The sequence below is a fragment of the Gymnodraco acuticeps genome, unplaced genomic scaffold (genome assembly GCF_902827175.1).
Source record: "Gymnodraco acuticeps unplaced genomic scaffold, fGymAcu1.1, whole genome shotgun sequence".
Lineage (NCBI taxonomy): Eukaryota > Metazoa > Chordata > Actinopteri > Perciformes > Bathydraconidae > Gymnodraco > Gymnodraco acuticeps.
In genome coordinates this window covers 19,122-45,062 of record NW_022990919.1, presented here as the reverse complement: position 1 = coordinate 45,062, position 25,941 = coordinate 19,122, and the positions used below count along the sequence as shown (strand labels likewise).

General features: G+C 39.8%; 1 protein-coding gene across 2 annotated transcripts in view; it reads right to left on the bottom strand.

Annotated features, from left to right (window-relative positions):
- LOC117558024 (carbonic anhydrase-related protein 10-like) overlaps positions 1-25,941 on the bottom strand; it is a 209,244-nt gene that overhangs the window by 178,053 nt on the left and 5,250 nt on the right. Inside the window, exon 2 of one of the 2 annotated variants that reach the window (XM_034233983.1) lies at positions 7,376-7,450. The exons of the other annotated variant lie outside the window; for it this stretch is intronic. Coding sequence (XP_034089874.1) covers positions 7,376-7,450 — 75 coding nt within the window. The remainder of the gene's footprint in view (positions 1-7,375; positions 7,451-25,941) is intronic. 2 annotated transcript variants of the gene reach the window in all.

Below are 25,941 nucleotides of genomic sequence, written 5' to 3'. Positions count from 1 at the left end.
CCATTAATTTTCGACAGTTCCTCAAATTACTGACTACATTTGAACGCATCCCTCTGACCAGCTCTCATAGTATGCCTCTCATCCAATTAAATGACTTGCTCGCTCTATGACGCGTTGAACCCAATGTGAGCAAATTACTCTGAATGCTGCGACGCAGCACCTGAGATTACTTCCAAAAAGTTGTTCACGTTCTCAATTTTTTACGTTTAACGTTATATTCGTTCGGTACACTTCGGTACACACCTGTACCGAACCGAAGGGCCCGTACCGAATAATTTCGGTACGTGTACCGTTACACCCCTAGTTACTATAGCTGGCCCTCTGTAAATTCATAGCTGGACGTCCAATCAGCTCCTGTCTTCACAGACTCGCAGAGACGAGCTTCTTTCATTTAACCCTTCACATTCAAACAGAAACTGAATAGGCAGATTCAAAGGATTTATTTCTTTGAAAATGTTATTTATATTAAGTTATTTTTGGTAAAACTAATGACAAATATTACTAAAAACATATTTAAAAAAAATATATAAAGAAAAATATAATTTTATTTTAATGTTTTTAAATATTATTTTGTAGAATATCTTAGGCCCTCAGAGACAGGCTCGCCACTGGTAAAAAATCTCTCATACACACATGTGAAAGGCTCTCACAGACACACACAACAGCGTTGCAGTCGGGAAGAAAAGCAATGTGGAGCGAGAGAGAGAGCGAGAGAGCAAGAGAGAGAGCACACCTTTATCTATTTAATAAAGTTGTAAAAAATAAAGTAAGAAATCATTCCAATGTGTACTATAGGACAGTAAAAAGTTTAAAAGGGGAGGGATTAGTCAAATATGCATAAATAAAAAGAAAGAACGCTAACTAGGTAACATAAGATAAGAATAAACAAGTTTAAATGATTTGTTGTGATCATATTCTAAAGATGTTTGGATTATTGAGAAGTATACAGCTCCCTTTCATCTGAGTGTTGAGAGCTGTATCCATAAATTCATGTTGGGCTCAAAGTAGGGCTGCTCGATTATGGCAAAAATCATAATCTCGATTATTTGGGTCAATAATTGATATCACGATTATTAAAAACGATTAACCATTTACTTTGAAAACATCAATTTATTGAAGAAAATAATTTGAAAAGTATGTTTTTAACAGTTGATTACCCTGAACTTTAAGTATAATTCAACTGAAAAACCTATTTAAAAAAAATAAAATCATTTTATTTCGATTATGTTGTTTTCATAATCAAAATCAAACTCAGCTTCTTCTATGTAACGGTAGAGTCTGTTCTCCTCTATGGCAGTGAATGCTGGACCCTGAAGCCAACTCTGCAAAAGTCTCTAGACGGATGCTACACCAGAATGTTGCGAGCAGTACTTAACATCAGCAAGAGTGTACATTTAACCAACAACATCCTGTACGAGGGAATACCAAGGGTGAGCGAGAAAATTGCAGCCAGGAGAATGAGACTAGCAGGACATTGCCAAAGGCATCAAGAGCTGCCAGCCGGCAAATTGGTGCTGTGGGAACCAACACACGGGCATCGGTCACGAGGACGTCCCGCACAAACATACGTGGACGTACTCAAGAATGACGTAGGAGCACAAAGTACCAATGAACTGGCCAGATGTATGGAGAACCGGGATGACTGGAAGCAACGAGTGAGGGCTCGTCTGAGGACGACCTAGAGAGATAATCGTTGCAAGCCAAAATCGTAATTGCGATTAAAATGGATTAATTGAGCAGCCCTAGCTCAAAGTGCACCAGATTGATGCATTTAACTTCAACATTTAAAAAAAATCTTCCTGGGGGTGCATGCCCCCGGACCCTAGAGGATGTGACGTCCACCACCAAATAAAGCAGGTTAAAATAATTAAATTGCATACATTTTCTTTTAGTAAACACTGCAAACGGGTCCCACAGACCCAAACAGCACACAAAGGTTAAAGGTAGCATATAATAATGTTAAAATGTGCTAAATATATACACTGCAAAAAAACTAAAAAAGAGGAGTAAAAGTAGCTCACGATTTGTTTTATTTTTTGAAAGTAGCTTTCATCCTAAAAAAGGTTGGAGACCCCTATTATAGAACGATACATTTGACAATTTTAAGCTTGGCCTGCCATTTTATTGGAGCGATGAGGAATGGGTGGGGCTTGAAAAGGCCCACCTGTTCAAAGTGGGGGAAAAGGGAAAAAGTTTGAGAACCACTGGACTACTGTGTGTATGAGGAATCAGCTGTTTATTATGAGTTCCCCTGAGAGCTGCCGTTTTCATTCAGACTATTTAAAAAAACAACGGTCTGATTTTAACATTTCACAACAATGAACTCAATGTGTGATTGACAGTAATATTAAACACTAATAATACAGTAAACTATTAACACTGTACATATTATTGTTTGCCCGTGGGGAGATGACGAGGCTCCATTAAAAATAAACCTCTTTTTAGTGAATTACTGAGTTTAGGCACGTTAATAACGTTTTAATGAAGTTGACTACAGTATATTCATATTTGTCAGTGCTTTCATGTCAATTCAGCGAACATAAACATAAATGAGCGTGAAGATGATGATTAAATTAGGATTACAAATCGGTAGTGAGAGCCGTGAGCACTGCATTTCCTCCCGTCGGATGTGATATAAAAACAAATCGATTATTTTTGTAGTTGTAAACTCACGTGGATTAAACTACATTTATTAGTGCTTTCATGTCAATTCGGCGAACATATGATACATTAAATGATCGTGAGGATGATGATTAAAATCGTTTTTTTTAGCCGGTCTGCATTTCCTGATGAAAAAACAAACCAATGTTTTTTGTAGTTGTAGTACACCAACATGGATTAAACAACATTATTTTGTTAAATAAAAACATGGTGATGTTTTGTAAATGATTACATGTCTCTTATTTAGCACAGAATATGATCCTATCCGTGACATATGGATCTTAACAAATATCCGCTATATCAGATACCTTTAGGTTTATTTCACATGAGTTCCAGTGTGGCAGCTTTTTAATCACTGCTCCCCCTGGTGGATCCATGATCCATTGCAGCTGGTTTCATTATAATTTAATTTATTTATCAAGGGGGCATATCAAGTCATGCGGGGGGTTCCTTTCAGCAGGGGCCGACCCCGTGCCGATCACGGCCCCACTACGGTAGGGACGTCTGAAATGGGGTGCTACATCTGTACACTACAACTTGCCAAAGGTAATTTTTTCCAGTCTCTGGTCAGAACCTGTTTACGGCTTAGCGTAACAAAACAAGTGATGAAGAAACTGTTCTCTGGAAAGAGACACAAAAGTGAGATTTATGAGAAAGTATCTACTAACAGTTTTGTTTACCTACAAGAGAATACTTTAAGCATGAACACTAATGTCTGGTTAGCCACCCACCTCTGTAACTGAGCTTTTCTGAGGAACCTACAGGGACTGGCGCCCACACAGTGGATGAGACAGAAATGGGCTAATACGTCCCCGTAACAATTTCTGTACATGGCTTCAGGTGGGATTGGGGGATGGTAGAGGGGTTTAGATAACAACCAAGTGGACTTAAAGATCTCCTATCATGCTATCTTCAGGCATATATTATGGGTATCAGAATCAGATATATAAAAATATATAAAAAAACATGTCTATGATGTGTTTTGCTCAAAATACCAAACAGATCATGCATTTTAGACATCCCTAATATCCCTCTATTTCAGCCCTGTTAGAGAATGGCTGATTCTGGATCAGTAGCTGCTGGCCCCACCCCCTTTTGAGCACGGAAAGGCAAACAGTGAGTTCTGTGACGAGCAGGCTGTCTTCTCTGCTCGGATGCAGCTAAATGCTGCCGTGATTAAATGCCATGTCATGTTCCAAACCACTTCAAGGATTATTTCTGAAACAGTATGGAGCTCAAATGATTTTTTTCTTGAGGGTTTACTACAAGGTGAGTTCCTTTTTTTTATTTTCTGCTTTTTTACACATACTCTCTCCAGTACAGGTTAGCTCTGAGTGTTAACGATGCTTGCTAATGTCCAAAACACGTCTTGCATTGTTTCTGATAGCGACGTTTCTGATAGGGCCGCGGGTGTAAAGCCAGCCCACATTTCCGATACGTACCCCCGTTTCTAGAGATTTGGGTACGGAGGAAAAGAGAGAGGGTTTTATTTTCTGACACTTTGTGAGTTCCCTGGCACACCGGGGACACATATTTATGTATTAAAGACATACAAAAGTGCATTCTGCATGATCGGACACCTTTAAACCCAACCACTTTTGAAGGTGTTCCTGTCTCACTTGGTACTGTTGGATAAACTACCGAAATGAATGTAACCATTTTGCGTGTCAAAGGTTTACCGTCAGTCAGCTCTAAACACTGACCTATCCAGTGGACGGTCCAAATGTGTTTTTAAGGGTATAAACACCTGGACTACAACAGCCCTTCTGATCAAGTTACATTTTTCAGCCTCCAGACAGTAACAACCTCTGAATGGCTTGGCGTACCACAAGGAAGTGAGGAAGACACCGTACCAGAAACTTTACTCTGACAAGCAACAAAATAGTGAGATTAATGCGTTATCTGAATTTTTTTAACAGTATTCTCTCTGTTTCACAAGAGAAAATACTTTAAGGATCAAACCTAATGTATGTCTGGATAGCCACCCACCTCTGTTACAGAGCAGCCCCTTCCCTGAGCTTTTCTGAGGAACCACAGAGGACTGTGGCCCACACAGTGGATGAGACAGTAATGGGCTAATATGCCCCATAACAATTTCTGTACAATGACTTCAGGTGGGATTGGGGGATCCGCGAGGGGTTTAGATAACAACCAAGTGGACCTAAACCCAACCAACCCTGAAGGTGCTCCCGTCTCAGTTGGTACTGTTGGATTAACTACACAAATGAATGTCACCAATCTGCGTGTCAAAGGCTTACTGTCCGAATGTGGGCCAGCTCTAACCAGTGAGCTATCCAGTGGACGGTCCAAAAGGGATGTTAAGAAAATAATCTCTTATACTAAAACACTACAACAGCCATTCTGATCAAGTTGCATTTTTCCAGCCTCGAATAGGTAACATCCTCGTTATGGCTTGGCGTACCACAAGGAAGTGAGGAAGACTGCTCAACAGAAACTTTACTGTGGCAAGCGACACAAAAGTGGGATTTACACATTATCTGAATTCTTGAAACAGTGTTTCTCTCTGTTTAACAACAGAAAATACTTTAAGATGAAACTTAATGTTTTAGCAACCAACCTTTGTTAGAGAGAAGCCCCTTCCCTGAGCTTTTGTGAGGAACCACCAGTGGAGGAGGCAGTCCAGAAATGTGCTAATACGTCCCCATAACAATTTATGTACAATGACTTCAGGTGGGATTGGGAATTGTAAGAGGGGTTCAGATAGCAACTAAGTGGCCTTGAACCCAACCACTTATGAAAGTGTTCCTGTCTCAGTTGGTACTGTTGGATAAACTACACAAATGAATGTTGCCATTTCACATGCCAAAGACTCACTATTGTTCCATGGCATCTGTGGTGCATACTGCATCCTGTCTTATATTTAGGTCCATATTTTACCTTGCCAAAGTAACAGCTGATAGGCAAACCACAGAAGCCTTTACCAGACTCTTTCCAATCAGCCATCTCTATCTATCATTCAGTGTCTACGGCAAGAAAGGTTGCATCATTTGTGATTTGTCTCCTTTCTGCAACACTGTTGAGGTATAAATAAGATGGAATAATGATTGATGTTCCTTCTTCATCTCTCCTCCACCCATCTCCCACCACTTTCCTTTTAATGGGACCAAGAGCTTTGTCCATTTTATCTCAGCAAATCATCTGAGTGTACTCATGGCTGAAAGGGCGATCTCAGGGATGTAAGCCAAAGACGACAATAACCTGAATACAATTCCAGTTTGCTTTTTTTTGCTGACTGTATTCCCGCTTCATTCCCCAAAACTGGTGTAATGTGAGAGTAGATTGAGAAGCTTTAGTCAAAGTCAGGCTGAGCTCACTGATGTGACAAGCCTTTTGCCTTTCCCAAATATCCTGGAAAGCCTGTCACACCCTTGACATCCACACACACACTAGCTTTCATTGGGAAACATTTCGGTTCCATTCTAAAAAGATACATCCCATTTAAATAGAAAGACACTTGCTCTAGCATGAAATTAAAACTTAAAATTAAACTAATTTCATTTAAAAGTAACTTTAAATACATTTTCTCTGTCCCTCTCTGTATAGGGAGAGCCATAGAGTCGCTGTTATCAGAAAACGGTAAATGGTAAAAAAACTGTAAAAAATGTACTGCATTTACATAGTGCTTTTTCCAGTCGCCCAACATTACTTTGGCTGAGGTAAATGCTTGTGACAGTAAAAGGGTGGATGGAAGGGTCATCTCCATTATCTCCAAACCCACATACTAACACACAATCTGACAGATCGCACGCCTTTTTAAATAATTATGCATGTCATTTGCATTATGAAAAACTAACTATCACTCACTCCAATCTGATGGAAATCTATCCACCTCACTTTCTGCATCACACCACTTCCTGCATTGGTACAGAGCATTAGCATTGGCCATAAATTAGCAAATGTATTCCTATAGGAGTTAAATGTTTAGGTATATTAGGTATAGCGCTTTTCCTATAAAAAAGAAAAATTGACACATCTTTCATTTGAAATACAAATCTAGTCAGCCACACTTTTTTCACCAAAATTTGACCGTGTGATGGGCAGTGATGGAAAAAGTATTTAGATTCTTTACTTGAGTATAAGTACTAATACCACACTGTAAAAATACTCAATTTCAAGTTACTGGATCGAGAATGGTACTCAAGTATGATAAGGAAAATGTAGTTAAAAGTAGAATTAAGTGTATTAATTGCAACAACAAACAATTCTTAAATATATTTTAATATGTTACAATTTCTTAAAGCCAAAGCAGAAAATCTTCACATTTGAGAATCTTGATTTATTAGACTAAAAAGTACTAAATTGGCTTCCAAAATGTAGCAGAGGAAAATGATTTTGGGTCGGGTTAAGAACAGGTAACTCAAATGTGTCCTTAAGTGCAGTACTTATGACACCATGTTGTATAACAATAAACCAAATATTTTACAGCCCAACATCACAAATGTGCATGCAGGGTTGTTACAGTCCGTACAGCAGACAACAGCCTCTGTTTTTAGACCTTTGTGGCGGAGAAGGATAAACTCTCATTTATTTGGATTAAAATAAAGAAATGCCTGGGAGAGCAACTAAGGAAAGATCCCTCTCCCAGGACAGACCGCTGTGCAAAAGATGGCCTTTCTACAGAATAAACAAGCCATAACATGATCACAAAGACAATTCATATGACTAATGGATGAGGTTGCAGATGGTCTATTACCTGGAACAAAGCTGCCCTGCACCACGTCCTTGTACGCCCACCAATTCGCATCAAGCTTGGATGTAATAGGCTGAGCTGCGGAGAGAGAAAGAGAGAGGAAAATAATAAGATAAGGAAGTCGCTCTGTAGTGAGTGAAGTGTTTATTTTTCTTATTTTCCTTTCAAAGTGGAGATGCTCAGTGTGGGACTCCCATTGAACTGCAGAGGAAAGGAAGACATGGATAAAGTTACAGAATATAGATGGAGATAAACCAAGAACTATAGAAGAGGATTACATAAAAAAAAATGTTTTAGATCTGACCAAAGGTGGATTTTAATCATTGTTTTAGTTCTGAGAAAAAAAAGGTCTTAGCTGTATTGCTGCCAATTACATTTTTGTTAACACACTCACACTGGTTTTAGTTACTTAAATATAATATTGGTTTAATCTATACCAAATAAGCATATATTGAAACTTGCTCGTAGCATTGTGTGTCAAAATCCCTGCTCAATAAAGCAATGTTTCTGTGGAGAGGGGGGTACCAGCTGACTAGGGGACAGAGCTACCCTCTGCGTTCGGCACCGCTTGAAATGGTCTTTTAGCGATGCGCTCAAAGGTCAAATTATTACAACTTTGACCTTGTTTGCCGCCGACCTTTCAACAAATCAGATGACATCTATAACATCTATCGCGTATCATGTGAAGGCAGCTTTAGTGTATGGTGACAGGGACAGCTGTAAAAATGCTCTAATACTAAATGTGCAGTTTCTGATCCCACCGTGCCCAAGTGAACCAAAGCCGAGCAACGGTAGCCTGGCTAGAAAACGACCACAATTATGTTTTGCACGTTCTCCAGTGGTGGACAGGCGGGGGAACCAAAGGTTAGGAAGGTTCCAGGGAAATGAAGGAGCAGATAACAGAGAGGTTTTGATACAATAGGGAGAAAAATGGGAGCCCAGGTTTCATCCACATAGAGAAATTGACCACTTGGCCATAAGCTATTGGAGGCATACTCATAAATAAAAAGACAAGCAAAAGTCCTAAAGTCCAACTTTTACCACTGTTATCTTGCCTAATAATACACCCCCTCTTGCATTAAGAAAGCATTGGTATTTATATAAATATACCACTGAAACATGATAATCCTGATGGATAGGAAAGGTTCACATGAAACCATGAAATCCCTATATTAGCCTATTTCTACCGTAGGTTTTCAATCTTCACTTTAAAAAACGGTCCGTTGATCTTTTTTCATAAAACTGTATAAACTTGTAAATAAGCTTACAAAGTAGGTCAAAATGGAGATTTGTGAATCTCTGTGGTGGGTCTGCACTGGTGGGCCAACCGCCTGTGGTTACTTCACACCATGTGTTCTTTGTGTCTCTGACCTCAGGCTGAAGCTCCGTCTCTATTTAACACTGCAGCAGCAGCACAGTTCAAACTGAGCCGCTGGGATCTGGCAGGTACAACTTAATGCTGGAATTAGTTTTACACCAACAGAGTGCTGCAGAAATTAGTTGCAAACCTGGAATGAGTTAGCGTTTTGGCAGCATTATGTTCCCTTGTCTATATGGAAGCCCATTCGCGCCACAAAAAATAAAAAATGTATACCGTAAGTCATTATCATGACTATCTCTTTATTATGACTTACTATCTCAAGTCATAATAATGAGATAGTAAGTCATAATTATGACTTACCAGATTTTTTTTTTTTTTTCTGTAGTGGAAATTGGCTTTGATATGTAGAAGTCAATGATTTTACGGAATACTTTTTGGTTAGATGCCTGAAATAAGGTCTTTCACAACTTTCACATCATATATTGTATATATATATATATATATTGATCAGCATAAAATACATCAGTAAACTCCCCACTTCTAAATGTCCAAAACATTAATGTGTCATAAAGAGAAGTGGGTCCTAAACAAGTAAAGTAAAGACTACTAAAACATAATCACGCGAAACCTCAGTTGTGTTAAGCTTAGCGGTGTAAGTAGGTTCATTTCTGAAACAGAAACATGTTTTTAGCTCATTGAAAGCAGACTAGTTTCGAATTCATAATATGTTGTTGTTTAAATCGGTAACTGTGCCAGATTGCTAAGTGCTGTTGGTTGTCTTCCACTTTAAATACAAATAGATGTACAAATACTTGTTTTAATTAATTAATTGTTGCTCCCAATCACCCAAGAAGATGTCAAAGCAGATGAGTAGTGGATCGATTTAAATATTAGATGAAATTAGAATAAAAAGAAAAAAAGTATCTCAAAAAAGTTACAGCTGCTAACTTCACATTATGCTAAAATATGACCTCATGTCCTTATGCCCAACATGAAAACAAGGCTTGGGTTTAAATTGAAAAGGAAAAGGGAAGTGTTTTTATGTTATAGCTATGTTAACAATGGTGGTAATGTACAATTTTGAGCTACTTATAATTTACTTGATCTACCAGAGGTGGGAGAAGTATACTCAGATCAATCAATCAATCAATGTTTATTTATATAGCCCAATATCACAAATGTTACATTTGTCTCAGTGGACTTTACAGTTTGTACAAAATATCAGTATGACAATACGACACCCTCTGTCCTTAGACCCTCACATCGTACAAGGAAAAACTTCCGAAGAAAACCCACAGTTTAAAGGGAAAAATGGGAGAAACCTCAGGGAGAGCAACAGAGGAGGGATCCCTCTCCCAGGACGGACAGACGTGCAATAGATGCCGTGTGTAAATTGAAAAGATAATACATTTGCAACATAGGTAGACCAAATGTTTGGAAATGCATGTGTGTATAATAGGAAGATGAATCCACGAGGATATCCATCCAGGACCTATGATCCAGGACCACAGCCACGACTCAAGATCCAGGGCTCGCGATCCAGGACAGAGTAGCGCAGGATCATCCATGACTCCGGATCCCGGCGTATATAGACACCAAAAAGAAAGACATTTGGGGAAGCTGGGTTAATCGGAACATGAGAGTACACAAGTATAGACAGAGAGAAGGAAGAAGTAAGATGTCCCCCGACAAACTAAGCCTATATCAGCAAAACTAGGGGCCGAATCAGCCCTAACTATAAGCTTTATCAAAAAGGAAGGTCTTAAGCGCACTCTTAAAAATGGATAGGGTGTCTGCCGCCCGAACACAAACTGGAAGCTGATTCCACAAATGTGGAGCTTGATAAGAAAAGGCTCTGGCTCCCATTGTACTTTTAGAGACTCTAGGAACAACCAACAACCCTGCATTCTTGGAACGCAATGCCCTAGTAGGACAGTAGGGTATAATGAGTTCTTTAAGGTAAGATGGCGCCTGCCCATTAAGGGCTTTGTAGGCGAGAAGAAGAATTTTAAATTCTATCCTGTGTTCTATAGGGAGCCAGTGTAAGGCAGCCAGAACAGAAGTAATGTGGTCCCTTTTCCTAACTCTGGTTAGTACACGAGCTGCAGCATTTTGAATCAGCTGAAGCGACTTGACTGACTTCTTGGTACACCCTGATAATAAAGAGTTACAATAATCCAGCCTTGAAGTAACAAATGCATGGACTAGTTTCTCTGCATCGTTTTGAAGCAAGATATGCCTGATTTTTGCAATGTTACGTAGATGGAAGTAGGCGGTCCTTGAAATTGATTTTATGTGGGCGTTAAAGGATAAATCCTGATCAAATATAACACCAAGATTCCTTACAGTCTCACTGGAGGCCAAATTAATGCCATCCATAGTTAATATATCCTTAGATAATTTGTTTCGTAGATTCTTCGGGCCAAGTACAATAACTTCAGTTTTGGTCATGTTTAACATCAAAAAGTTTAAGGTCATCCACGTTTTTAAGTCCTTAAGGCAGTCTTGAATTTTATTTAGATGATTAATTTCATCAGGCTTGATTGATAAATATAGTTGAGTATCATCCGCATAACAATGAAAATGTACAGAATGATTCCTTATAATATTGCCTAACGGAAGCATATATAATGTGAACAAAATAGGTCCGAGCACTGAGCCCTGTGGCACTCCATGGCTAACTTTGGTTTGCGTGGAAGATTCATCATTGACACGTACAAACTGAGAGCGTTCAGATAGATAGGACCTAAACCAGCCTAAAGCAGTTCCCTGTATGCCAACTAAGTGCTCTAGTCTTTGCAATAGGATATCATGGTCGATAGTATCAAATGCAGCACTGAGATCGAGCAAAACAAGAATAGAGACACGTCCCTTGTCAGAGGCTATTAGAATGTCATTTGTGACTTTAACCAGAGCTGTGTCTGTGCTATGATGTGTTCTAAAGCCAGACTGAAAAGCTTCAAATAAATCATTGTTTTTTAAGTAATCACACAACTGTTTTGCGACCGCTTTCTCAAGAATTTTTGAGAGGAACGGAAGATTGGAAATAGGTCTATAATTGGCTAAAACCTCTGGATCGAGGTTGTGCTTTTTAAGAAGCGGTTTTATCACTGCTACTTTGAATGATTGTGGAACATAGCCTGATAATAAAGACATATTCATAATATTTAATAAAGAAGTGCTAATTAATGGAAAAACTTCCTTCAACAGCTTAGTTGGAATTGGGTCTAACATACACGTTGATGGTTTAGAAGAGAGAATCATTGAATTTAATTGTTCAAGGTTTATGGCTGAAAAGCATTCTAGTTTACTATCTAGTGTAATATTAGAACTTACGTTTCCGGGAGCTGTTGATAACACTATACTGGTCAAAGGCAAGAGGTCATTAATTTTGTTTCTAAGAGTAACAATTTTATCATTAAAAAAGCACATAAAATCATTACTACTGAGTGCTATGGGAATAGAAGGCTCAATCGAGCTGTGGCTCTCTGTCAGCCTGGCTACAGTGCTGAAAAGAAATCTTGCATTATTCTTATTCTCATCTATTAATGAAGAGTAGTAGGCTGCTCTCGCTTTACGCAGTGCTCTCTTATATTCATTGAGAGTAATATGCCAAATTAAACGAGATTCTTCAAGTTTAGTGGAACGCCATATCCTTTCAAGTTGTCTCGACTTTTGCTTTATTTTGCGGGTTTCGGCATTATGCCATGGAGCTAATCTATGTTGTTTTATTTTCTTCTTTTTCAAAGGAGCAACAGAGTCTAATTTTATTCGCAGCGCATCTGTAGCACTATCAACAACATGATCAATTTGGGGTGGTGTACATTTTGTATAAGTTTCCTCCCTTACATGCAGACATGCTATCGAGTTAAGTATTGGTGGAATCTCTTCCTTAAATTTGGCTATAGCACTAACAGATAGGTTTCTGCTGCAGGAGCTTTTGACTAATGCTTTGTAGTCTAGTAACAGTACTTCAAAAGTTACTAAGAAATGGTCGGATAAAGCAGGATTATGCGGTTCGACTAATAGTTGCTCAATTTCAATACCATAAGTCAGAACAAGGTCGAGAGTGTGATTATAGCAGTGGGTTGGTTTATTTACACTCTGACAAAAACCAACAGAATCTAATATAGAGTTAAATGCAACAGTAAGGCTATTTTTATCGTCGTCAACATGAATATTAAAGTCACCTACGATAATTACTTTATCTGTTTTAAGAACCAAAGTTGATAAAAACTCAGAGAATTCAGATAAGAATTCTGAATAAGGACCTGGTGCACGGTACACTGTAACAAATAAGATTGGCTGCAAAGTTTTCCAGGTCGGATGCGTAAGACTAAAAACGAGACTTTCAAAGGAGGTATAATTTAATTTTGGTTTAGTATTGATAAGTAAACATGAGTCAAAGATTGCTGCAACTCCACCTCCTCGGCCCGTGCCTCGGGCAATATGAGTATTGATATGGCTGGGTGGAGTGGCCTCATTTATGCTGACATATTCTTCATGTCTCAACCAAGTTTCAGTGAGACCGCATATATCAATATTATAATCTGATATTAAATCATTTACCAATATTGCTTTAGATGCTAGAGATCTTATGTTTAAGAGACCACATTTAATATTCCTGTTTTGTTGCACTGTAGTAGTTGTTACATTTACTTTTATTAGGTTATTATTAGGGGTGCACCGAATGGGAAATTCTTGGCCGAAACCGATACCGAAAATAGGAAACAGTTGGCCGAAAACCGAATGCCGAAAGGCCGAAAATGATTAATAGAAATATATATATATAATGTATACATTTTTTACCAATGTTGTTCAGCTACCTAATTATGGAAATAGACATGATTATGGCAAAACTTAACTTAAATAATAATCACTATTATGGGTCCATAAAACATTTATTCAGCACTTTTGAATGCATACAGTACATTTATATATGTCATGTATTATTGCTAAAAAACATTATATCGCAGTCTTAGTGTCGCCAACTCGTTTCTAATATGCAAAGACAACAAATGCGTCTATGATGTATTTTCGATCAGACGAGATCTCTCCCCCGTCTGTGTGCGAGGGGGCGGGGCAGTTTACACACACTCAGCTGCTACATGCAGCGGAGCACACAGCGGAGATGGCGGAGAGAACGCGCTCCGAGGTGTGGTTAAACGTTACCCGTCTCGATGTGGAGAATACTTGTTACCATAAGTGCAATAAGAGTTTAGCATGTAAGCACGAGCAATTTGTCTAAACATTTAGCAAAAGTGCACCGCATGCAGACGGAGGAATGTACCGGGTTCGACCGTCTTTCTAGCAGCTCTGTAGCCCCATCCACGAGTAACGTTTCCACGTCAGGTGTTATGTATGCTAGCAGCAACACACGGAGTTAACTACATTATACAAACATGGGTTAATGATTAGAGGAAACTGAGTTATTTAGTTTGTTAAAATGTCAGCTATTCTGTTTACAGTCTGTCATCAGATTATTTAATACGATTTGTTAAAGGCTCAGGGCAATCTCGATGACAAAGGTCAATGTCCCCCCCCTGTGAGCCAGCCGCGAGCATGGTCGCCGCGTCTTTATTACGTCATCACAACAACACGTTAGATTACCAACGTAAGCCTGTTCTGACATTCGGTGATATTTTTTCGGTGCTAAAACCCTTTCGGCCGAAAGCCGAAAGGGCCTTTTTAACCATTTTCGGCCGATAATTTTCGGTGGCCGAATATTCGGTGCATCCCTAGTTATTATGTATGACACCTCTATTAGGTTTTACCTTAAATTGTCCTTGGGCAGACACACACACCGCTAATATTGGGTATTTTATTGGGTTCGGGATTCCTATGGATGACTGCCTAGGAGAGAGCGCAGAGAAGCGTGTAAGACTGCGACTCCGCCTCCTGGTCTCAACTCCAGTTTGTCATGGATTAAGTCCACAAAGCCCTGAAATGTTTGCCGAAATGAGATTTGCACCTTCCAAAGTAGGATGAATGCCGTCTCTCTTAATCAGACCAGGTTTTCCCCAGAAGGCTGTCCAATTATTTACGAAGCCCACATTGTTTGCTGGGCAGTCACCACCAAGACAACCAGCGCTGAAATGATGACATGCGGCTATACATGTCATCATTGATCAGATTGGGGAGGGGACCAGAGAAGATTACGGTGTCCGACATTGTTTTAGCATAACTACACACCGACTCCACATTAAGTTTGGTGCATTCTGATTGGCGTATACGAACATCATTACCACCGACGTGAATAACAATCCGACTGTATTTACGTTTATTTTTAGCCAGCAGTTTAAGATGCGCCTCAACGTCGCCCGCTCTGGCCCCCGGAATGCATGTGACTGTGGAGGCTTCGGTCTCTAATTTCACGTGTCTCATAATAGAGCTACCAATAACCAGAGTTGGCTTCTCAGCGGGTGTCTCGCTGAGTGGGGAATATCTGTTAGATACGTGAACGGGTTGGTGGGGACCTGCGGGTTTCGCGTTATGCCCCTTCTGAACAGTCACCCAGTCTCCCTGCTGCTCGGGAGTTGCCGGGGGACGGCTAATAGGAGCTACCTTTTGCCGGTCCGCACCGGCTAACATGGGCTTTACTGTAGCTGAGTTACTTTCTAAGATGCGGAGCCGGGCTTCTATGGCTATGATTCCCGCCTCCAACCTAACAACTATACTACATTTAACACATGTACCGGTACCAGTAAAGGAGGCAGGGAAGTAACCAAACATGAGACCGTTAGAGCAGGAAATAGCACCCGAGGGTGGGGAAAGAGCCATGGCTAGCTATCAAGCTAAAGTAGCTACCGTTAGCAAACCCGAAAAGAGTGTAGGCAACTGTGGAGTTACAGTCGCTAAGAGAAGGAGAATTGTGAGTGCTTAAGCTGTAGTAACGTGTGATTACAACGTCAGGCAGTTGCCGTGATCAAGAGTTTTAAAACGATCGATTAAGTTAAGATAATAAGCTATCAGCAACAGAACAGGCACACGGGATACCCGGAGATGACAACAACCGGAAGTTACAACATGCTTACCGCAATAGTGGATCTTGTACTTATGTACACCAATGTGCAGACATTCAAGTAACAGTCCTGTATTCAAAATGTTCCTCAAGTAAAAGTACAAAAGTATTGGCATCAAAAAATACTTAAAGTACCAAAAGTAAATTAAATCAAATCAAGTTTTATTTATATAGCACATTTATAAACGATTTTTGGTCGAGCCAAAGTGCTGTACATATAATAAAAATAGCCTACAGTAGAGACACTTTACAGCTAATACAACAGCACAGATTGTTCAGAATATCAGTATGAGAAAAAACGACACCCTCTATCTTTAGAGAAAAAGTAGTCATTGTGCAGATTGGTCCATTTCAGAATAATATATATGATATGTTTTATAATGATTGATCATTAAAGTGTTCTCAAAGCTGGTAAAGGTGCAGCTAGTTTGAAGGACTTTGTATACTGCAGGGTAGCTTGTGGATTTACTCCAGGTGGAACTAAAGTCTGATTCAACACTTATATTTTTTATCATTAATCCAAATCTGCAAAGAAACTAAAAGGAACAAAATAAATGTAAGTAAGTACACAATCTACCTCTGAATTGTAGTGGAGTAGAAGTACAACTTAGCATAAAATGAAAATACTCAAGTACAGTACAAGTACCTAAAAACTGAAGTTAAGCACAACACTTGAGTAAATGTACTTAGTGACTTCCCATCTCTGGGGCCCACTATTGACGTGTTGTGGCTCAATTACACAGAGATCCTATCATGTGGTTTGATTACATATTAGCATGAACATATAATCAGAGCGTGTTTGGATGAGACTAGGAAGCCTTGACTCATTCCATTGTGTGACCATTGTGTGACCCACTGTGTGTGTGACTCAAAGGATGGTTGCCTCAGTGACACATGGTGTATGAGCTCTCTGACACACTGACAGTGACATTCATTACCCTATGTGTGAGCTGAAGGTTGCTACTTCTTTCACATGTATAAAGTCAAGCACGTGCACAAGAGGCTACAGATTCAAGTGTTGAGTCCTGAGCAGGGTTAGGGAGTAACAGATAATATGTGTATGACTGAAACCAAAGCTAATCTAGCATTTAGCTCTTGATGGAAATTTGACCACATTTGTGTTAAAATGAGGAAAATAAAACAACAAACGTCATGACTTATTTTTGTAGGCCAACCCAGAAGTTAGCATCACTAGGGCTCCCTTGACAAAAAGCAATGGTATAAATTAATTGGATAGTAGTTGCTGCAGTTCGCCTACCAGCCTGCCATCGGGTTGGATGATGCCGTCATCTACCTGCTGCAGAGGTCCCTCTCCCACCTGGAGAAAGCTGGGGGCTCTGTGAGGATCATGTTCTTTGATTTCTCCAATGCCTTCAACACCATCCAGTAGGGCTGTGCAATTAATCGTATTTGAATCGCAATTACGATGTTGGCCTGCCACAATTACGAAAACAACATAATCGAAATAAACGATTATTTTGCTTTGCTAGGTTGTGACAGTGCACTGCAACATATTTGATCTAATTTATTTTAGTCTAATTTATTTGTATTTATCATATACAGTGGGGCAAAAAGTATTTAGTCAGCCACCAATTGTGCAAGTTATCCCACTTAAAAAGATGAAAGGCCTGTAATTTTCATCCTAGGTATACCTCAACTATGAGACAAAATGAGAAAAAAAAATCCAGAAAATCACATTGTCTGATTTTTAAAGAATTTATTTGCAAATTATGGTGGAAAATAAGTATTTGGTCAATAACAAAAGTTAATCTCAATACTTTGTTATATACCCTTTGTTGGCAATGACAGAGGTCAAACGTTTTCTGTAAGTCTTCACACACTGTTGCTGGTATTTTGGCCCATTCCTCCATGCAGATCTCCTCTAGAACAGTGATGTTTTGGGGCTGTCGCTGGGCAACACGGACTTTCAACTCCCTCCAAAGATTTTCTATGGGGTTGAGATCTGGAGACTGGCTAGGCCACTCCAGGACCTTGAAATGCTTCTTACGAAGCCACTCCTTCGTTGCCCGGGCGGTGTGTTTGGGATCATTGTCATGCTGAAAGACCCAGCCACGTTTCATCTTCAATGCCCTTGCTGATGGAAGGAGGTTGTCACTGAAAATCTCACGATACATGGCCCAATTCATTCTTTCCTTTACACGGATCAGTCGTCCTGGTCCCTTTGCAGAAAAACAGCCCCAAAGCATGATGTTTCCACCCCCATGTTTCACAGTAGGTATGGTGTTCTTTGGATGTAACTCAGCATTCTTTCTCCTCCAAAAAGTTATATTTTGGTTTCATCTGAACATATGACATTCTCCCAATCCTCTTCTGGATCATCTAAATGCTCTCTAGCAAACTTCAGACGGGCCTGGACATGTACTGGCTTAAGCAGGGGGACACGTCTAGTACTGCAGGATTTGAGTCCCTGGCGGCGTAGTGTGTTACTGATGGTAGCCTTTGTTACTTTGGTCCCAGCTCTCTGCAGGTCATTGACTAGGTCCCCCACGTGTGGTTCTGGGATTTTTGCTCACCGTTCTTGTGATCATTTTGACCCCACGGGGTGAGATCTTGCATGGAGCCCCAGATCGAGGGAGATTATCAGTGGTCTTGTATGTCTTCCATTTTCTAATAATTGCTCCCACAGTTGACTTCTTCACACCAAGCTGCTTACCTATTGCAGATTCAGTCTTCCCAGCCTGGTGCAGGTCTACAATTTTGTTTCTGGTGTCCTTTGACAGCTCTTTGGTCTTGGCCATAGTGGAGTTTGGAGTGTGACTGTTTGAGGTTGTGGACAGGCATGGGCAGCACCAGGATATTTTTGCTGCAGTAGCTTTGCAGTTGCTATATGACAGCACGGCATTGCTAGTTAATTTTCAAAATAAATAAACAAACAATACCAGTGGGCCAAGCACAAGCCTGTTCATATTGTAGCGTTCACCGCTATTCAAGATCATAGCATCACTCGAGCCTTCAATGTCGAAAACGTTCTCTTTATTTTCTGGTATTGACAGCCACAGCCACGCCTTACAGAACCAATCAATAGTATAACACTCATTATGACTTTTCCCCACACTCGAACACAACTCCTACCGTCTCGTACTCCCTCCACACACACCGGAAAACGCACACACACACCTGGAAGGGGCGGTCTCTCCCTAACTCCCACCAACAACATTGCCTAAATAACTTTACAAATGTACTAAAACTGTGCACATCTGATAACTGAAATAACTATAACTTGGACACGCTACAATATTATCCTTAATATTTACATAAAAAACATTCCTTTGACACTTATAACATTACTTTGCAAGGTAAGCACAACCAAAATAAGTTTGTAAAAGCAGAATTTGAACAATGTTTCTGTGCTCCGACAATATTTTTGTATAATACCATTACTATGGGCTCAGAACAGTCTCATAATACACACATGCACACAGAAGGATTCAAACTTGTATTTCCGGATCCACACTTGTGTTTTTCAAAGCACACGCAAATGTGTTCCGTTTCATATCCATGTAAATAAAATCCAAATACAGAAAAAAGTTTTACATATGTATTTTTGATCCTCACATATTAGTTTCCCGTTTAAATCCCCTGAACCTGCAAACACAAACCGCTTTCTGTGCACGGATCGCTTTGCATTCGTGTGTGGGTTTTTTGAGACTCCCCTGACGGTCAGCCGATTCGTACTTGTAATTTCTCTCATCTATAGCCAATCAGATGTCTCCTCCAGTCTAAGCCAATCACACGAGCACGCCCCCACGAGGGTAGGATTTCTTGCGTTCATGACACTTCATACGCATTTTGCGCAGTCCGGTCAGCTCGCTAAACAGAGGGCGGAGCATCAGGTGATCATGCAGAGCAGCGTGTCTCCGTCAGACTCAGCAGCTGATCTGATCTCTCTCTCGCGTCCGGTTATACTTCACTCGCGTTTATGTCCATATCGATCAGATCCAGCTCTCCTGATCGGCCTTTATAGAGAGCACCGATCAAACTATTTAGAGTGAATATCGGTCGATAATTCATGTGTACACATTCATGGTTGCTGATGTTTTTTTGGTGGAAATGTGTTTTTTCACAGCAAAGTCACCCTCTGTACTTGGACTTATTGGGAGAATCTAAAGGCAAGAACATCCCAAATATTCATTTAGGTCTTTATTTTAGACCTTTAGTGTTGCCGTCTGTGAGGAAAATAAACGGGGCTCAGAGCCTCGTATTTTTAAAATCTTTTTTTCCTTCTAATTTGTTATTCTTTTCAAAATAGCACACTGTTATTTACTCACCAATAACACACAATTATCCTTGCTTTTATTTATTGGTTTAATTCCATAATCTCGGGCTTTTTTGGCGTTCGTCAGGAACTGAATTTCAAAATAAAAATAACCGGAAACAGACGTAGGCATTTCGAGCGATTACCCAAGATCCTCAGCTACGCTGATTGGATGTTTTAGCCGCAATGCATGCTGGGATTTGGTGTTTATATTATATGAAATCCGGAAAACATTTTTAAAATAATAAAATAATACTTAATTCCGAGTGCTCTTGCTTTTCTCTTTGAAAGTCATCACATAACGGCATTGTAATACACGGTTCGGCTACATTGTATATTACAGATCTGCCGTAGTTCTTTATTTATAGAGCCCTGATGAGAAGACCTTTGGAAAAACTGAAGAAATGCCGCCGAAACTGAATACTTGACGTGGATCATAAATATTTCAACAATTAAACAACATCTTCAATTTCTCTTCACACAATACGTCTCCTTGCAGTATCAACACTAATTCGGCTGACTTTTACATTTGATATAATTCATAGATAGGTTATATTTACACCATAACGGTGCACAGCTGATATAAAAGGACTTGTAGTTTTTAAAGATATTACTGATTTGAATTGGATTGCATTTTGAATGTAAGAATGTAAATACTGAGTCTGAAATAGTATAGCAATATGCTGTAAAATTATGTGAAAGCATGAATAAAACTACACATCTTCAGATGTTGTACATACAAGTGTCCAACACTAATAATACAAAGTTATTATGGTTGTGTGTACCTTGTGTGCACCGCCTAGTGGTTAAAGCACGTTATTGAATTATTGTTTTTATGTGTTTTATTTGTTTAAAAAAATATTAAGAGTACATACTTTCATAGGGGGAAAAGTATAAATATAGAATATAAAAAATCAAGAAGATACTATAAGTGATCTCTACCATAAAACAGTTTAGTGCAGAATGTACAAAGATATTAATAGGAGGAGGTGCAAAACAGAAAAACGAATTAACCTTTATTTAAACATTAAATAACAGATTAAGGTCTTCTTTTAAATAAGAAAAAAACTTTGGGGGTATCTATCTACAGATAAATATTAAGCCTGACAAAGTACTTAACGTCTAATATATTGCTTTCCTGCAATGTTAACTATGTTGAAGCACTTGTTTTAACTGATATTATACATATGGATTATACTCTTATGTATGTAGATAGAATAAGAAATGTGCAGAATATGACAGTTTAATGGTGGAGGGACACACATATTGATAGATGTCTTGTAATAAACTGTTGATTGCATAACTACACCGTAGTTGTGTATATGATATCATATGTCAATAAACCTTTGAAAATCTTGAAAGGGATGTGCAAAATAGCCATAATATACAGTCTTTAATTAACTATTAGTAGAGAATAACGAGTAATTAATATACTTTATTACTCGTTTCCATTCATGTCAATTGCAGATACATGTTTAGTCTTCTCAAGCACCAACTATCAAATATCTCTCCTGATTGTTGGCACTTGACAATCACCTTCCCTGAATTTTACTCAGGTGTAACTAAAGTCTGATTTAAGGGTTGTTTATATTTCACATCATTAATCAGAATCTGCAAAGTAACTAAAATAAGTGTAGTGGAGTAAAAATACCAGGTTAACCTCTGAATTGTAGTTGAGTAGAATTACAAAGTATCAATGAGCTGTCATGTGGGTATATATTAATGCTATATATTAATGCTGCGCATTATGGACAGCGATTTTCACCCATTTATTAATTATATGTTTTACATTTGATAACACCAATGTGTTTAATACTGGCAACTTCTAATTGTGGGGAAAACGTTCAGTAGAGACGTCCCATAGAACATTTTGCGAAACACAATAGTGTAGTGTATAGTTCTGGGGGGGCGTTCGATTCCAGTTTTGGATAGTCTGGCGTGGTTTCGTTCCATTTCAAACAGCTGTTTGACGCTCGGCGTAACCTTGGCGCACTGCCACTCCAACATCCAATCCCAGACCTTGAAGATTAATCACGGGGACTGTAGTCCTAAACGATAGCTGGGGATTATGGGTAGTGTAGTGTCTTCGGCCATCCTAAACTCAAAAATGTTGACAATCGCAATGATGCTCGAAATGTCCCTTATAGGCCTACGTCTGTTTCCGGTTATTTTTATTTTGAAATTCAGTTCCTGGCGAACGCCAAAAAAGCCCGAGATTATGGAATTAAACCAATAAATAAAAGCAAGGATAATTGTGTGTTATTGGTGAGTAAATAACAGTGTGCTATTTTGAAAAGAATAACAAATTAGAAGGAAAAAAAGATTTTAAAAATACGAGGCTCTGAGCCCCATTTATTTTCCTCACAGACGGCAACACTAAAGGTCTAAAATAAAGACCTAAATGAATATTTGGGATGTTCTTGCCTTTAGATTCTCCCAATAAGTCCAAGTACAGAGGGTGACTTTGCTGTGAAAAAACACATTTCCACCAAAAAAACGTCAGCAACCATGAATGTGTACACATTCATGAAGTAATCTTCGTCATAACTAGCAAACTAAACATCATGTACATGTACTGCACAAATCATCAGAAATAAAAACTCATTACTCGCATAAAATGACATCAAAATGCATTTTAATGGCCAAATGAACCTTAAAATAGGCCTTTTCCACCGAGAATAACACGAAGGTCGGCCATTGTTGTTGATCACGTGGTCTGGGAGCTGTTGCAGCGTCCATAGCAACCACCTTAGCAACCATGAGTGTGTACACATTCATGAAGTAATCTTCGTCATAACTAGCAAACTAAACATCATGTACATGTACTGCACAAATAATCAGAAATAACAACTCATATTAATCGCATAAAATGACATCAAAACGCATTTTAATGGCCAAATGAACCTTAAAGTAGGCCTTTTCCACCGAGAATAACACGAAGGTCGGCCATTGTTGTTGATCACGTGGTCTATGAAGGTCTATGGGACGCCCTGCCCGTAGAAGCCTGACGGTCAAGGGGTCCGCTGTCCGCAATGAAGGTCTATGGGACGCCCTGCCCGTAGAAGCCTGACGGGCAAGGGGTACCCTGTACGTCATATAGCGACGGGGAGGGGCCCTGACCGTCCGTCAATATGTGACGGGATGGGAGTGAGAACGTGTTGCACACACACACACACACACACACACACACACACACACACACACACACACACACACACACACACACACACACACACACACACACACACACACAAACACTCACACACTCACACTCACACACTCACACACACACACACACACACACACCAGTGGTGAGGATCTCAGCCTGCCACTGACGTTCAACCAGAAAACATCAGCCGTTAGCTCTTAGTTAGCACACAGAGCTCACATCTCCTCATATCTGTTCAGAAACTGGACAAAAGTTAAACAAGTACAAACCACAGACTGTCTGTGTCATGGTGAATACAGTCGCTGGTTTATTTATGTCTGTAGGCCGTTGTTGTGACTGTGTGGACGGAGTAGGCCTATATACAACGTTAGCTTAGCCTGGTCGACCCGATCTTCATTCAGAAAACAAGCATTTTAAAAGTGTTTTTGCCTGCCGTCTGTCTGCAGACTTGTCAAGCATTAATTCATGGTTTTTACTAACCGGTATCAGTATGTTGTTACTTCGGCATCATTTAGAAACGTGTATTACAATTTAATCACGGTAAAATATGTTCATTTTGTTGTAGTTGTATCTCCCGAGCCAGCGCGTCTTGTTTGAATGATGCGAGTAAACACAGCTGGCAGCCGTGGTGAAACCATGGGTGAAACTCGAGCGTTTAAACTTTAGAGCGACTACTCGAGCTCTAAACGCTCGAGTAGACTGTATATATACAGTCTATGGATGGGAGCGAACAACGACCCCTGATACTGTAGATCAGGCATCCTCAAACTACGGACTCCGGTCCGGATCCGGACCGAACCACCACTATCTCCGGACTCTGAGCAAATTATACTTTTCATATGTATTATCTTTCTGTATTATATGTGAGACATCGCCACAACGCATTCGCAACGAGTAAAAATTCTCCGCTATGTCCACTGCAAACAGCGCTCTGCATGTCTGACTGTTCCACTGTGTTCCACCTGTGTGTGTCAACGCTTTGGTCCAATCACATTCAGCATCCAGTCAGCGTTTTTTTCCCCCAAACAATCTACGAATCAGAGGCACAGTAGGGCGGGTCTTCGCGGAATGCGGGTGGGAAAAATGTGTGTGTCTCTTTCAACCCTCAGAGCGAGAATTAAAACAAAAAAAATTCAGAGCGAGAGTTAACAGCTCATCTAGTTCCATCTGTACTGTAGCTAGTAGCCTAGTTTCACCTACCGGGGTGGCAACTGACACCCTACAAATAGGCCTTGCCACCCCAGTTGGCAGCTTTGTTTTTGAAAGAAAAGTTGTGGCTCATCGGACATTTATGAGAGAAAGTCTCTAATGTCCGAGTGCAAGTGAATGCAGCACAAGATGCACGTCATGTAACCCCTCCCCCGGTCCTGGCGCGAGCGTGGATATACGATTGGCGGCGATTTCATTTTGAACTGGACGGCGCAAAACGAGAAGCATTCGGACCCAAGCACTGAAGGAATGAGGTATTTGCGGTCTACAATGACAGAGAAGAGACTGTCAGTTTGGCTGTTCTCAGCATTGAATCAAAACGCACTACAGCTGTTGATCTTAATACGTTTGTGAGGCATTTTGCTGAACAAAATGGTAATCGCCACATTCAGCTGTAATAGACATGTCAACTTGATGCTCTGCTCACGGATGAGCATACACAACTATTAAGATGATAACCTTACGTGTGTAAATATATTTTTTTCTTTGAGGCGGTCTGCCCCCAAAAAACTGTTTTAAGTCCTGAGAAAGTCAAATAAGACGGTGTGTAAAACTACACTGCCCAGCCAAAAAAAAGTAACCACTTTGATTGAACTAGGCCAGTAGGTAAGGACTTTCCACTGGATAATAACTGCAGTATAAAAGAATGCATGACTGAAGTGATGGAGACCATGTTGAAGGCAAACAAAAAGAGGAAATAACAGGTCAAATCAAGCAAATCCCTCTCAGATTCCACAGCAACCAGAAGAACATAAATACTGGCTGGTGATTTGATTCATCAGCTTTGTGATGGAATAGAAAATGCACAGTGCATTTCCTTAGCTGTGGGTGAGTCCACTGACACCACTGACAATGCTCAGTTGCTGGTGTTTGTGAGTTTTTATGATGAGGCAAAGAGGGAGTTTGTTGAAGATGTGTTGGGCCTGAACAACCTCAGTGGACACACAAGGGGGAATACATTTATAAAGCAATAATGGGAATGCTGAATGAAAGAGGGTGCAGCTGCCTTTAATCATAACTGTGCAGCTCTTACACTGCGACTCTGAGGGGTCAAGCACAGACACAACAACAATGAAAACTGCTGCATACAGATTATTTTTGTTTTTGCAACCTCGTGTTGCAATTGTTTAAAAGTTTGAATGACCGTAATAAACGGACCTTTGTCTTATTGAAACATTTATTTTGGACCTTTAAGATTTGTATTTGAGTACCCCTGCTGTAGATCTTGCGAGAATGTGTATAAATATAGATACATTTTCATAACAAAACAATGGGGTTGCTAAGCCGTTGCTAGGCCAATTGTTGGAGTTGCGACAGCAACTCCAAGCTACCCCCTGGCGCCGCCCCTGTGGACAGGTGTATTTTATACTGATAACAAGTTCAAACAGGTGCCATTAATACAGTTAACAAGTGGAGGACAGAGGAGGCTCTTAAAGAAGAAGTTTATTTGTAGGAGACCAAATACTTATTTTACCGAGGAATTTAATAATCGTGATATAAATTATTGACCAAAATAATCGTGATTATGATTTTTGCCATAATCGAGCAGCCCTACCATCCAGCCCCCGCTCCT